Source organism: Telopea speciosissima, chromosome 1, assembly GCF_018873765.1.
Source record: "Telopea speciosissima isolate NSW1024214 ecotype Mountain lineage chromosome 1, Tspe_v1, whole genome shotgun sequence".
Lineage (NCBI taxonomy): Eukaryota > Viridiplantae > Streptophyta > Magnoliopsida > Proteales > Proteaceae > Telopea > Telopea speciosissima.
This window is the reverse complement of record NC_057916.1, coordinates 1,988,693-2,003,037: the sequence shown is the minus strand read 5'-3', so window position 1 is coordinate 2,003,037 and position 14,345 is coordinate 1,988,693. Positions and strand designations below refer to the sequence as shown.

The following is a 14,345-nucleotide window of genomic DNA, read 5'->3' as shown; positions in this document are numbered from 1 at the left end:
ATGGGTGTTGCCCTGGTATTGAGTGCGTCTCGCCTTTGGGCTGTTTCTTCAACCCTTCTAGGTTCTCGTCCAGATCTCGGAGTCTCTTGTCGAGCTCTTCATCCCATTTTTGTCCCTCACGCCGGGCAGGATGTTCACTGCGACCTCGTTCATGTCCTCTCCTTGAAGTTCCCTCCCGCCTTGAGTATTGGCGGGATGGTGAATGGTCACGTTGTGATGAATCTTGGCGTGATCGTGAGGGGCTTTCTTTACAGTCGGTCTGGCTACGCCTTGGCGTGTGACTTCCTCCTAGTCGACCTTGGAACACCGACCTCCTGATGGACCCTTCTGGGTTGGAGCGGAGAGTCCTAGGCCGGAACCACATCGGTTTTCCTTCGTCATCCCGTGGTTCTTTTGCAGGTTACGACACTCGAAAGGACCCTTGAACGATTTTACCCTACCCATCATGGTTTTTCGATGAAATAGGTTTGCCCAATACACGACTTTACCCTACCCATCTGCTGCCCTGTCTTTAGATTTATGCCTTTGTGGGGCATTTTCTTTTTGGATCGAGAATTTTTTAAGTTCACTTGGGAAAATGCATTTGCAATAAAAGCATACGAAATGGATAAATTGGTGATGTGGATAGCATGAGCCTATTTAATAATAGAACAAGAAAGGCATCATAACAAAAATGCTAAAATTAACTCCAGATATACATATTTAGACTTAAGCATGAATTTTTATGTACTACATATTAAACTCCTTTACAGTCACCCCCCCCCCCCCCCCACCTCTTTCAAAAGAAAACTTCATTTACTAACAAAATAAAGACTTGAATCCAAATATCTTATACAAAGACATGGAATCATACCCAACCTTACTAGTTTTGTTAGGCCGAAAAAATGTTAGGTTTGTATTCATCGGACTTGGGTTTCTAAATCTCTCGCTCACCTCACAAATAACACGTTTCAAATGAGTCGTTGTAATCTCCTAGTAAAAGTTTCATCTTGCTTCTCTCATTGCAAAAGTTTCCAAATATCTGAATTCTCTCCTTTTGAGGAAAAAAAAAATAAAGTTAATAAGGTCCAAAATTTCATTAACCATGCTTATAGATCCATAAAAAAATCTGTGAAAATCTTAGCGAATCTTGTATTCATAAAAGAGAAAAAAATAGGCAACAAAACTAAAGAACTTACTCCATTTTGTTCTATGTCCTGTTTTCTGTCGTCTGTGCTAGTACGACACATACTTAAAAAAATATAGTTAGAAAATAATGGCAAATTATTATTGTCATAACAACAGTTTGTAATTTTTTCAAATATCACAAAATACTATTTGGCCACATGGACAGTCTAATCTGACTGTTGGATAGAGAGGACATTGTTGAAATTAGCCACATATCAAATATCAGAGTCTAATTCAACCAAGGGAGAATGTTTTTTTGTACCAAGGGCGCAGGCTGCGCCTAGACACATGGGGTGGACGAAATGATCACCCTACCCCCTAAATGGCATACCTATATATCTGGGCGTAGACTGCATTGCGACGCAGAGAACATCAGCCCTTCAATCAAATACCCCTTTTGTCATGTCCATCCAGGTTTAGATGAGTATGTTAGACATTACTATGAATTGTTTGTGGTGGAGGTGTCAATGGCAGCGGGTGAAGAAGAGGGGGTGGTAATAGTGACAACCACCTCGATTTCCTTTGCTTCTTTGGATCCCTTCGACGGCATAAGCTGATCAGCCATCTTCTTCATCTCCGTTCCCTTCCCCCAAAGCACAACATACAACCCCACCACTATCAACGCTGCCCCTACAACGCTGCCAAAAAATAATAATAAATTGTAAATAAAATTCAATTACCACAAAATTAGTCAAGCCTTATAAATTACTAAAGAATAACCCATTTTTACCTTCCAACATGTAACTTCTCGTTGAGAAGCAAGGAGTCCACGATTGCCACCAACACTAGTCCTAAAGGATTGAAAACTGATACAAAGAGTGGGCCCCTTGCCTTTACCCCCCATGTTGTCATCGTAAACATCAGCCCAGATGCCATTATTCCCTATAAAATCATCATCAGAATCTCAATCAATCAAACAAACAAACAAAATCAATCACATAAACTCCATATATCTCTTTCGTCCATATGGAATCTCATATATACCGCGTAAGCCACAGTCCAAAGCCTGATGTTCCATCCAAGCTTCCACTCCTCCCATTTCCTCTCAATGCTTAAAGCATAAATGACGCCGGTTATGGACCCCATCATACACATTAGAGCCGAGCATGATAAGTAGCATGGGTACCTCTTGATCATCTTAGTCTGGAAAGACAATAAATTAAAACCAACCCAATAAGAGAGAAATTTAATTGTTAGTAAAGAGGATATTTTGGGTTTAATTTCCACTCCAATGAAAATGTCATTGCAAAACCACACCTGAACAATCAACCAGATTGCATAAGAGAAACAACAACCAAGAGCCAGTAATGAGCCCAATATGTGACTACCAAGATTTGCGTGCGAAGCTGACGTGAAGGTTACTCTGCTCCCAACCCCACGAGTAAGGTCAACTTTGGTTGACCAAATGTTGATCTCTGTACCTTTATAGAAGGTCAGCACCATTGCCCCTCCTATGCCTATGGTAGTCCCCATCATCTTCGCTTTCCCTGCTAATGTTCGAATCCCTAATCTCTCTAACCTTTGATTAATCAATGAATCAAACATAGGATGAGTATAGGAGAATGATACTAATTATTGTCCCAATCGAAAAACCCAAAACTTACCCGAGAGTCACAGCCATGATGTAGGTTATGGCTGGAACCAGGATTGTCATGGCCGCTGCAAATGTCACTGACGTTAACGTTAAGCTTGACAAGTATAGGTTTTGAGCCAATGTCCCCCTGATTGGATAAAAGGGAAGAAAATGAATTATTTAACAAACATGTACTAAGAAAATCTGTTTTTTTCTTTTTTTTTTTCTTTTTTTTTTTTTTTTTTTTTTGTGGTACACAAAATTGAAAATAAAAAATGTGATGATCAAAAGAAAGAGCGAGTGAAAAATCTTTCATATAGCAAGTAGACCAATATAGACCAATGGAGGCATGAATTTCAGAGTTCAAAAATATAAAAGAAAGAGAAGAATATTGTAAGATAAAATAAGATCAGATCGAGGTTTAGGGAAAAACAGATCCTCTACGGCGCCGCGCTGCTCCATCCAACCTGTACTGCACAGACATATATAGGGCTACAAGCAATGACCCCCTTACCCCTACTCGTGGGATTGGAGGCGGAGGAACCTCCAAATCTTTCATATTGATGCATCAATGGTGTAACACGTACGTGAGAGCGTGAGTATAGGAAACCGGAAAAGCCCACTGAATCGCAACAGCTTGCGGAAAGAAAAACGAATTCGTTTACGAACCCCCTAGCTCACTACGTACAGTTGTACTTATGTGAGAGATTAGGGTTTGTTAAATCCTTCATTAATTAGTTTTTATTAATCTTAAACAAAGAGATTGAAAATTCTGATCAGAAAACCATAACTAAGGATGGATGCTGCCAATTGGTTCAATTTTATAAATCGAAATTGAAACTAATCAAAACGGTTTGATTTTATTCAGCTTTTATTTGGTTTCTGTATGAAATAAATAGAGTTGAGAAGGAAATTACAATTTAACAAAGTAGGTAATTTAACACAACTTAACAAAGACACATAAGGTTCAAGGCCCGGGCAAAATCTTTCCAATTCATCCCCTCCCAAAAAAAAAAAAAAAAAAAAAAAAGACACACATGGTTTAGTATAGTTTATGTTCGTGTATACAATTAATTTATACTTTATTTGATTTAGTTCAATTTGGTTTTAAGTATGAAATCAAACCAAGTCAGAATGAAATTAACTTTCACTTTTTAAAACTAAAACCGATCTCCTGTGGGACATACATTCAACCAACCGAGATACCAGTTTGGATTGAATCGATCAGTTGAAGTTTGAGAGTTTATACATAAAGAAGTGGAAGAAGATAAAAATAGGAATTCACTGAAAAACAACCAAAAAATTTGGAAATATGAGAGATCAGATAGTGGGTTAAAAGGACTAGTTTCATGAAGAAGAAGAAGAATGAGTTACCCAAATAAGCCACAAAGAAACGCTTGAAAGGTAACCATCCATGTCAACTTTGGTCTGCTATTTCTGTGACCAAGAACGTGGTGTAGAAGAAAGAGGTTAATTAGTATATCATTCCATGTTTACGATTAAAAATATGAGGTTGGGATAAAATAAGAAAGATAAAAGATTGATGGATATTAGAAGAAGACCTTTCGAGGAAGAAAGCAAGGGGAGCAAAGAAAATGGTAGCGAAGATGTATCTGTAGGCAATCAAGATTCGCAGGTCCATCCCATCCCTGCTTGCCAGCTTATAGAATACATTTACTCCCGCAAATATGATCTGAGTCGCTACCATCACCATCGCCGGTTTCAACCCATCAACAAAGTTGCAGAACTCACCAGCCATATATGTCTTCAACCAGCACAGTTACGTTGACACAATTAAACAGTGGTAGTACGTACGGGTGGAAATAAAGACTGTGAAATTTAACAGAGAAAGATAAAGGAGGGAGGCTGATCAGCGGTTTCGGCTTTGAACGGAGATTAAATACCGGAGAACATGCAGCTAGTGATATTTATAAACTACAGGAAAGAAAGAGAGAGAGAGAGAGGATTCAAACACTACTAACGAATAAATGGAGCGGAGAGATTAGAAACTAAAAAAGTTGTTCTGTATGACCATGATGAGAGAGAGAGAGAGAGAGAGAGAGAAAAAGAGGCTGAGACTGAGAGGGGCAAACCTAGCTAGCTCTGCTCTGAGTAGGGCGAGCTCGACCGGAGGGGCATTTATTGTAATTAACTGCCGCCCGTTGGTGCGCTATTACTCAACGTCACCTCTTACGTATGTTTCATGACCTGTTTTGGTTGTGCCACGTGTACAATATCCTAGTGTGAATCTTGTGTCCCCAAGCAACCAGTGAAGCTGATTAGGGGTCCGGTTTCAGTCCGGCTGAACCGGTTTTGAGTTGAGAATCGATGAAATCAATGTCAGCCAATTATAGTTGGACAGCTTGATTTCAGTTGGTTTCAATTTCCGTCCGGTTTGGGTTCCGTTACTATCGATTTTCTCTTATCAAACTGTTATCGGATTGGCAAATTGACATTGGGGTTGGTCTGATTCATTTTATATTTGCCCTATATGTGTATAAACAATTATGAAAAAAAAACATGGTTTTTTCCTGATTTTCTGGTTGCTGCCAATTTTCAATCCGGTGCGGTCTAATTTAATTTCAGTCAATTCCACAAATTGGTTTAGGGTTTGACACTGTCTAGACTAACCTTAATGAGAAGGCCGCGAGCCTCACATTACAACACTATCCTTTGTTTTGGCGGGAAAATTATAGTATTAAATGATTTTTGTTTTGATTCTGTTTTCGATTCTTGTTCTTATATTTTGTTTCTCCAAAAAAATTAATAAAGAAGTCAAAATAATTAAAAAAAATTTAAAAGATTAAAAAAAAAAAACATGAAGGCACATGATGATATATACATATCTCTAATTTATTATTATTTATTTCCATCAAAAAATTTTTTATTATTATTTATTTTACCAAAAAAATTATTATTACATTATTTATAAGTAATGATATACCTGACTGTAAAAGACAAAACATGGAGAGATAATTACCCCGACTTGTGAGCCAATCCCTTATCGATACAAGTCATCACGGATTGACGGGTAGAGAGAGAGAGAGGGGCTATTTGTACTTCCTCAATTTGTGGGCCGATTACGCTTGGACTTATTTATGCTGGTCTTCACGAGCCATCAGTCGACCGTTGCCCCAAAGCGTAAGCCAGTAACAGCACTGATTTTGATTTTAATCACATGGGAAATGCCATTAATGGGTCTAACAGTTTAATTCCATTTGCATCTTGATATAATTATAATTTATAAAAAATAAAAAAAAAAAACAGATTTTCTTATTGGCAGTTTGGCACTTTTATTTTTAAGGTGACAAATAATTTATAATTTTCCTTTTTTTTGTCGTAAAAAAAAAATCAGTGAAGATAATACTGTTATTTCACATGTTTATTTGAAAAAATATTTATGATATGATAATGACACATTTTGATAATGTCATAATAATTTGTAAATTTCAAATTCTTTTTGAGGTCCTATAATCTTATTTTAAAGAATATTTTGAAATAAAAAAAAAGCTGCAAATGAAAAAAGTGCCAAGTTTTAAATACGCCTATGTAGTGTCATTTAGACACTCCTTTTAAAAAAATAGGACCCATTCAACGACCTTTGAAACTTCCTTTAAAATTCTTTCCTTATCACCAATCATATTATTGTCCTCATAGGTATTCTTGGCAACTAAAATTAGATTATATAAAGTTTTTTTTTTTTTTTAAACTTAAGCATGTTTCTTGTCTTCTAGTTTTTAAAAAAGAAGTCTGCATTAAAGAACACATTTTTTAATGAAGGTAAATATTATCATATCACATAAATATGCATTAAATAATTTTCAATTTTTTAAAAATCATTTATTACTGTTACATTAAATAAATTTTTGGGAATAAAATAAGACAGAATTTAAAGATGACAAATTGATTCCATTTAAATATGGGATTGTCCTGCTCCATTGCATATGCTAACATCTCTCCCTCCCTCCCACCCTCCCACCCACCCAGAATAGGGGGCAGATATATTATTTCATATGAATGAGGAAAGAGAGACACAGGGAGTCACTAGCAGTACGCTAAGCAGCATGGCAACACTTTTTTGGCCTTAAATTATTTATCAATTAGCTTTTCATAATAAGTTCTACATAGGTTTTCATGGAACGAAAGGAATGTTCCTGCTACAAGGCTCTCAGCCAAGGAAATAGGATCTTAAAGGATATTTTAGAAAATACTAAAACCTAGGAGGGTATTTATGAACTCAAAGGGGAGGTAAATTATTCCATTTCCTTGGCTACCAGCCTTGTAACAGGAATATTTGCAAATTTTTTTTCCATTTTTCCATGGGTAACTCACTTTTAAAAAGTACTTACGTGTCAAATACACAAAGTAGATAAAGTGTAGAGCACTTACAAAGTTGCAGAGTTCTATTAACTTGAAGGAATTCTTAATTACCAAGCTTTCTGTTTTCATTAGAGAATTTGGGGACGGTGGCCAGGGGAGTACAGCTTTAAGAAATAAAAATTGGTACAGAATCAGATACTCTATAGGAGGTAGTGGAATGTAAATGTCATTGAGTCTCTAGGGAAAGTAAAGGAAGAAAACTGAAAATAGGAAGTAAAATTGACCAATTTTGCATTAAAATTAATTCTTCGCACGTATAGATATATTGCAAATCTTTTGTGGGCCTCACATTCTTTTTTATTTTCTTGTTAAATATTATTTTACCTTAAATGATCAATTTTCTTTTCAAGTTAAATTACAAAATTGACATTCTGACTTCATCTCTTCTGCCCTGTGCATCATTTTAATGTTCACTGGTGCAAACATTATTAATTGGTACAAGCTCAACATAGATGGTTATTCTTTGGATAATCCAAGTAGGGTTGGAGATGAGGTATCTTTTTAGAAGTCTATTGGATCCTCTTGTGACTGCTTTTCAAAGTATCTTGATGGCATTCATGTAAACTTCTTTACTGAAATCTTTGCTTAATTTGATCCTAGGACTTTTTTTTTTGGTAAATTGATCCTAGGACTATTTATGGCAAGACATAAAGGAATTTCTAAGTTATGGGTTGAGACTTAATTCTGAATATGTTTTTCTTGCAATTCACGCAGCTTCAATCCCTTGGAGATTTCAATTTTACGGATTGTTCTGCAAAGTTATTTATATTCCATAGAGTGGAAGATTACTCATACTTTTTTTGTACGGCTATGTTATAGATGATTCTCTCGCAACAAAAGTTGCAACATCTAAGTTATCTATCACTTCGGATCGTCACCCTAACTGGTTTGGGTTAGTTGCATCTGTTGATGGTAATGCCGAATAGGTTAACCCCAAGAAGAAATCATGAGCCTATTAGGGGGTTATCAGTATAACTATATAAGAATGCATCTTGTCCTTAACCTCAAATGAGATTGTCTCCCAAAATTTGATGAATACTTCTAAATCTTTTTTTTTTTTTTTGAAAACAAAGAAATTTTATTATATGAAATTAGAGGCAGAGACACTCGATCTACCTAAAATATACAAGGATTGGTATTGATTGAGGCTATCAAAAGCAAGAGAGAGAAAACCTAGAAAAAATAAAAAGTAGTACAAAGAAATAAAATATCAGTCACAAGTCGCAACAACTAAAGAGGCCCAATCTAGAGATGGGCTCATTCCCAATAGAGTTAAAATAAAGTGTGGACTCCAGAAGGCTCGTGCTTTGTGCATACCTTGGATTCAGGTCCGATCGGACTCTTTGGTTGCAATACAAATGGTTGTGGGGGTCTTCCAGATACCCTGGGACGTTAGATGGCTGGTTGAGGACATTCGGGATCTATGGGACTCCTTTTACAGTTGCTCATTCTCGCATCATATTCGTGAGACTAACACATGAGTTGATTTCTTGGCGGATTTCTGGCATTCGGATAAAGAGATTTCTCTTTGTATTGACTCTTTACCTGATGCTCTTTCTATACTCATTCAGAACAATGCTAAGGAGAGAGATATTTCATATTGTAACCTCTTACCTAAAATATATTTAATACAAAATCCCTTTATACTAAAAAATAAAATAAAAAATAACAAATCAGCAATTTGAGAAGATCTGCAAATGTGGGAATTAAAGACATTGAGCCATAATCATGGTTTCTTGTATTGGTATTGTATCGCCCGTGATACATAAAAGATTTGCTATTCTCTGATCTTGATAATGTGTTGATACCATATCGGTGTCAAATCAAGGATAAATGTGTCTATTATGACCGATCTATGTCAATACCGTATTGATATTGTATCGATTTTATGAGTGACCGATATCAGATTGATACCATGCATTAAAACCATGGCCTTAAGTGACAGAATTACAAACTGGCTCAGCGCTTCGAGGGCAAAAGATAAAGCTGCCCAAAGGGGCCTTGCAACGAGCAGGTTGGAAACCCCTATATTATCCAACAAGAGGATCCCTCAACCACCTTTAGAGTAGTCTGCTGACCCAAGCACCGTCAATGTAATGATCTACCAAATTAAGCACCAAGTCGAAGGAGCAGCCTACACCGTACCGTCAATACTTGTAAATCATGTCTGTGTAGAATGTTGATGAGTCCGAAGGAGGAGAGATGATGCTCTCAACAACAAGATTATATTTTGAGTGTCGTTTTATTGGGTTTCCAATTACAGTTGGACTCTCAATCAATCATTGCAATCATTTGAGAAACCCCCCCCCAACTACTAGTGAATAATTTGATTCCTGTCACAATCAAAACATCACAAATTTTTTTTTTTAATGGATCATTGGAGTTGATGGCAGAAAATTTCTGGTAAACTATAAATCTCAAAATTACGTCATCAATCAAGTTTGTTATGCTTCAATGATAGACAGTTAGTACTTTTTTAATTCTAAGGCAATCTGTTCTTGTTATTCTTTATTCTCTGGAACTGCGATCACAGCACCGTCTGAATAGCTGCAAATGGTTTACTTAGGCTTAATGATAATTGAGGTCAGCTTTTCTTCGGCTGGGTTTGGTCTATCCAAGTATCCAACCCATATTTTACAAAACCGGACCAGATGGTGAACCAAAAAACTGGCCGATTGTGGTTCAATCCAATTTGACTGAATAATCAAAGAATGATAATTCTCCATAAATAGATGTCAAGTTTCAAAAAAAAAAAAAAAAAAAACCAGTGAAACGAACCAGGCTGTTTGCAAAGAAAATATTGAATGGTTTGAAAATATATATATTTTGGAGGGGGGGGGGGGGTAATGAATGGTTTTAAAATTCAAGCTAGAACCCAGCTTTTACTCGCTTTTTATCAAAAAACTGGGTGAATAATGGTATTCTTCTCTTGAGCCAGGCTTGGTTGCAAGTGCCACAAATTAATCTCGGCCAAGACCGATTCTGATACAAGGGTAGTAAATGCGTCTTAACAAAAGGGGAACCGGAATCTCCAACTTTGAGAGTTATTGGTTAGGTACCTCGTACCCCATGATACCCCACCCAAGTGCAATTGTAAGTTGGTGACCATCCATAATTGTAATTATAAGGCCGGGTTGCCTCTTTTCTATTGTGGCCGTCATGTCTATCCAATGCACGTGGGACTAAACTATTATATTTTAAAATTACATGCATATCCTCCCTTCTATTTATGATTGCCTACAAAAGATTAGTTAAATAACATTGTTTTGGCCACTTTATTTATTATAATACAAATATGTTTCTTTCTAGATATTTCAACAAAGTCCATAGAACCCCTTCTTTACTAACAGTTTAAAACAAGCTTTCTTGAAACTAATTGGGCTATAAATAGGATAATCTAACTCTTTTTACTAAGCTGAGATAGTTGGGGCAATCTGTAGAGGTTTTGGCGAGTTCATAAACCTATCTATTAATTGATGTACTCTCATCATCTAATTGTCCATTGCGGGGTGGATAATCTTTGATTTGTCACAATTTTTGTAAGGTTTAGTGTCTATTCGATCAGCATGACAGAAAATACATTTACATTTCTATTTCAGACATGTGTACATATACGTTTAACAAAATTCAAAGCAAAACAAAACAAAAAAAAAAAAAAAAAAAAAAAAAAAAACAAAGACAGAGACAAATAAGAAACTGTTTAGGGTGGTAGCTAGGTGAATAGGTTCTCGATAGAGAAAATGATTTGGGGTATATATGATTCCTTAGTCAACTCGATCGATATATCACTGATGTGTGATGCACTCCAGTCTGATTTCTTCTTTGGCTTCATTTTGTTTTCTTGGTTCATTTGTTCCACTTGTTTCCACCTCTTTCTCTTTCTCTTTCTCTTTCTCTTTCTCTTTCTCTGTCTCTTTCTTCTTCCCCCACAAAACGCTATAGAGACCCACCACCAGCAATATAGCCCCACCAACACTGTCATCAACAAAATTGATCCTCAATCAAATCAAATTCACAAGACTCAAATGTTGTTGTGCTCATCAGCAACTTTGGCGATGGAAATTTGTTAAAATAGAAAGCCCAACACTCAATGGGCCATCAACAACAAGGTGGGCCCTTTGCTTTTGATTAGTGGCTCTTCCTATCTCATACCTGATGGATGATGGCCCATTTATGTGACAGGTTTCTTTTTGGAGGGAAAGCAAACAAAAAAGTTAATATTCTCTTGAATCTCTCAGATATGGGATATATACTAATTATTAGAGATTAAAATGGAAGTAAATATCAACCAACCTTCCCCAGTGGAGTGTCTCTTTCCACATGAATGCAGAGAAGATGGCTGTTATAAGCAGTGCAAGTGGAGTAAACAGTGCTGTGAAAACAGGTCCTTTCTTAGAGATGGACCAAACTTGTAACCAGTACGTAATCCCAGTGACAATAATACCCTGCCATCATATAATGCCTATCCATTAATATCAGCTATAGCTAGCTAGCTAGGAACAAATCCCTTAATTAATTCAAGTGAAATGACTAAAAATCCCTTAATACAAGAAACAGCACTAGCTCCTGAAACAATGACTCTTAAATTCAGTATCTCTACGTGTCGTGCAACAACAAAAAGTTTGAAATGATATCTCAACTGAATCACTCTCTCTCTCTATTATTTCTCTACCTTTCTTACAACTTTAAGAGGCATTGCCTTATTGTTGTGCTGCATGTTGGTTGCAGAGGGACCACTCTACTTACAACAAAAACAAAAACAAAAAAGGAGATTGCACGGCCACGATCGACATGGCTAGCTAGCTAGCTAGCTAGCTATGATGTTGAATGGTAACGAAACTTATAATAGCTTTGGGTCTGTGGGGCATTCCATCAAACAGTTCTCTCTGATGAAGAGGATAGTGCCATAGCAATGAATGATAGGCAACCGATTTCATTTGAAAGGGAGGGAACCCACCCATCAATACTCACCATTCACCAAGGGTTGGTTCTAAAGATGGGTTAAGGTGAACGAACAAAAATTTCACAAAGTCACACTATTCATGTATTAACTTAACAAGGAAGGGTTGAAGAAACATACACAATAGGCCACTGAAAGAAGGTGAACGTCCCACCCAAGCTTCCATGAAGATGGATTATTTCTGTTGAGAATTACGGCCAGGATTGCTGATTGAATACAACTGAAGGCGCATTGCAGATTAGTAAGACGTAGTTTAGCTGGATATATCTTCATAATGGGCCCCTGAGAAAAATAGTTTACCACTTGTTACAAAGAACTAACCCCCCGGCCCATCCTCAAAACAACATCTTATATAAAACTCACAATTTACAAATGAGTTTGACATATATATAGGCTTAGTGGGTATGTATGTGGTCATAATAACCAGATGGCCGGGTACATTAGTGCAATATGCTTTTGGAGAGAGAGAGAGAGAGAGAGAGAGAGAGATATTATTAGGTTTTTAATTCTTTTATTTACTTTCCCCAATCATTTTTAACTTGTTTAATATCATTATGACATTAGAATGAAATGGGTAAAAATAGAGAGAGAGAGAGAGAGAGAGAACCTGCAAAACAAGCCACAATGACCAAGCTGTGTTAGCTGAAAGCATGATAAGAGCCCCTTTTATCCACTCCATCTTAGGACTAGTACTATTGATTAGAGATGAATGTGAAACTTGTGTGTGAATTGAGGATGGATACCAATTCATAAACTTAATAGAAGGACCCTTGTACAAAGCCACTATTAAAGCCCCAGAAACACATGTCACTGTTCCCAACACCTTCGCCACCCCATACAGATGCTTCACAGATAGCTTTTCCATCCTGAAATATTAAGCCAAAAAAAAAAAAAATAAGAATGAAAAAAAAGAAAAGTTTTATGAATTTCCAAAAATGGTTAATTTTCTCTTTAATTACCTCATTAAGACAGCCATAATAAAGGTTATGGCAGGAATTACATTGGTCGTTGCTGCAGCAAATGTTGCAGAGGTGAAGTTGAGTGCAGCATAGTATAGATTCAGACTCAGTGTAAGCCTAAAATTAATCCATAGAAATCAATAATAAGGTGTTAGCACATAATGGCATATATGAGATCAAGAATTATAGAAATTTAGAAGTGAAGCCAAACTTACCCACATAAAGTAACCAAGAAGATCTTGCACAGTAGGATATATGATAGTGGAGGTGCCTTCTTCCTTAACACATTGGTTTTTTGTAAGGAGCAGACAATGATCAGGGGAATTAAGTCAATAAAACCAAACATTAAAAAAAGAAAAAAAGAAAAAAAGAAAAATGCTCATGAGAACACATCTAGCTAGCTAGCTAGGACTTGAGCTAGAGACAATCATATATTGAATAAAAGTGGTACGTACCTTTCGAAGAAGAAAGCAAATGGAGCCAGGGCAAGTGAAGCAAATGCTTGCCGATAAACCACAAAAATGTAAGGGTTCATTCCTCTGTCAATAGATGCCTTTGAAAACAAAGCCATACCAGCATACACAAATTGTATAGAGAGCATTGCAATGTAAGGTTTATGGCTTTCTGTGAACATAAAACTCTCAAGAAAATGCTTCATGTTGCCCCAATTAATACTTAGTTTGGCCTTTGTTTTGTTTTTCAGTGCTTGGGAGATGAGGGAAGATGGTCTTCAATTTATAGTGATGGACAAACATCAATTTCATGAAAAGTAGTTTCCCCAACCACAATGCATGCCATGTGTGCCCGCAGGGGTACACCTATGGGACACCACTTGGGCGGCCAAGTATTTATTTTAGGGAACAAGTAGGAAAAAAGAAATGCACAACGTGTGCCCTCTGATATAATAAAATATGAGACCACCAAACTTACTTACACCTTCCCCTTTTTCTCCTATTCTGACTCAGTGTGGCGTGCAAAACCCTCCTCAACAGTGTGTAACAACTGCTTAGGGCTGCTGCTTATAGACTAATTGGACCACCAACCAATACTTCAATATATTGGGCTCTTAATCTCTCTCTCTCTCTCTCTCTCTCTCTCTAAAGGGTAAAGCATATGGATACCTAGGAAGGAATGAATGTATGAAGATTCGATTACTATCTCAACTTCTAGATTGGACCACAAACCATCGCATGCATCAAATTTAGTACCCACTAATTAAGGTGGTTGAGTGGATACGCACCAGAAACTGATAACAAAAGATGGAGTGCATTTCCCCATGAGCCTAAAAAGATTATTAAAATAAAGA

General features: G+C 36.7%; 2 protein-coding genes across 2 annotated transcripts; both read right to left on the bottom strand.

Moving 5' to 3' along the window:
* Positions 1 to 1,606: 1,606 nt before the first annotated feature.
* On the bottom strand, positions 1,607 to 4,519 carry LOC122641872 (WAT1-related protein At1g68170-like). The gene is made up of 7 exons (XM_043835194.1): positions 4,303 to 4,519; positions 4,115 to 4,177; positions 2,772 to 2,888; positions 2,425 to 2,686; positions 2,152 to 2,310; positions 1,898 to 2,049; positions 1,607 to 1,805 (listed from the first exon to the last, which is right to left on the bottom strand). The coding sequence occupies exons 1-7, from the start codon at positions 4,497 to 4,499 to the stop codon at positions 1,607 to 1,609; spliced, it is 1,149 nt and encodes a 382-aa protein (XP_043691129.1). The 5' UTR covers positions 4,500 to 4,519.
* A 6,327-nt stretch (positions 4,520 to 10,846) lies between these two features.
* LOC122659649 (WAT1-related protein At1g43650-like) lies at positions 10,847 to 13,696 on the bottom strand. The gene is made up of 7 exons (XM_043854750.1): positions 13,495 to 13,696; positions 13,255 to 13,317; positions 13,040 to 13,156; positions 12,688 to 12,946; positions 12,201 to 12,362; positions 11,414 to 11,565; positions 10,847 to 11,095 (listed from the first exon to the last, which is right to left on the bottom strand). The coding sequence occupies exons 1-7, from the start codon at positions 13,671 to 13,673 to the stop codon at positions 10,906 to 10,908; spliced, it is 1,122 nt and encodes a 373-aa protein (XP_043710685.1). The 5' UTR covers positions 13,674 to 13,696; the 3' UTR covers positions 10,847 to 10,905.
* Between the last annotated feature and the right edge of the window lie 649 nt (positions 13,697 to 14,345).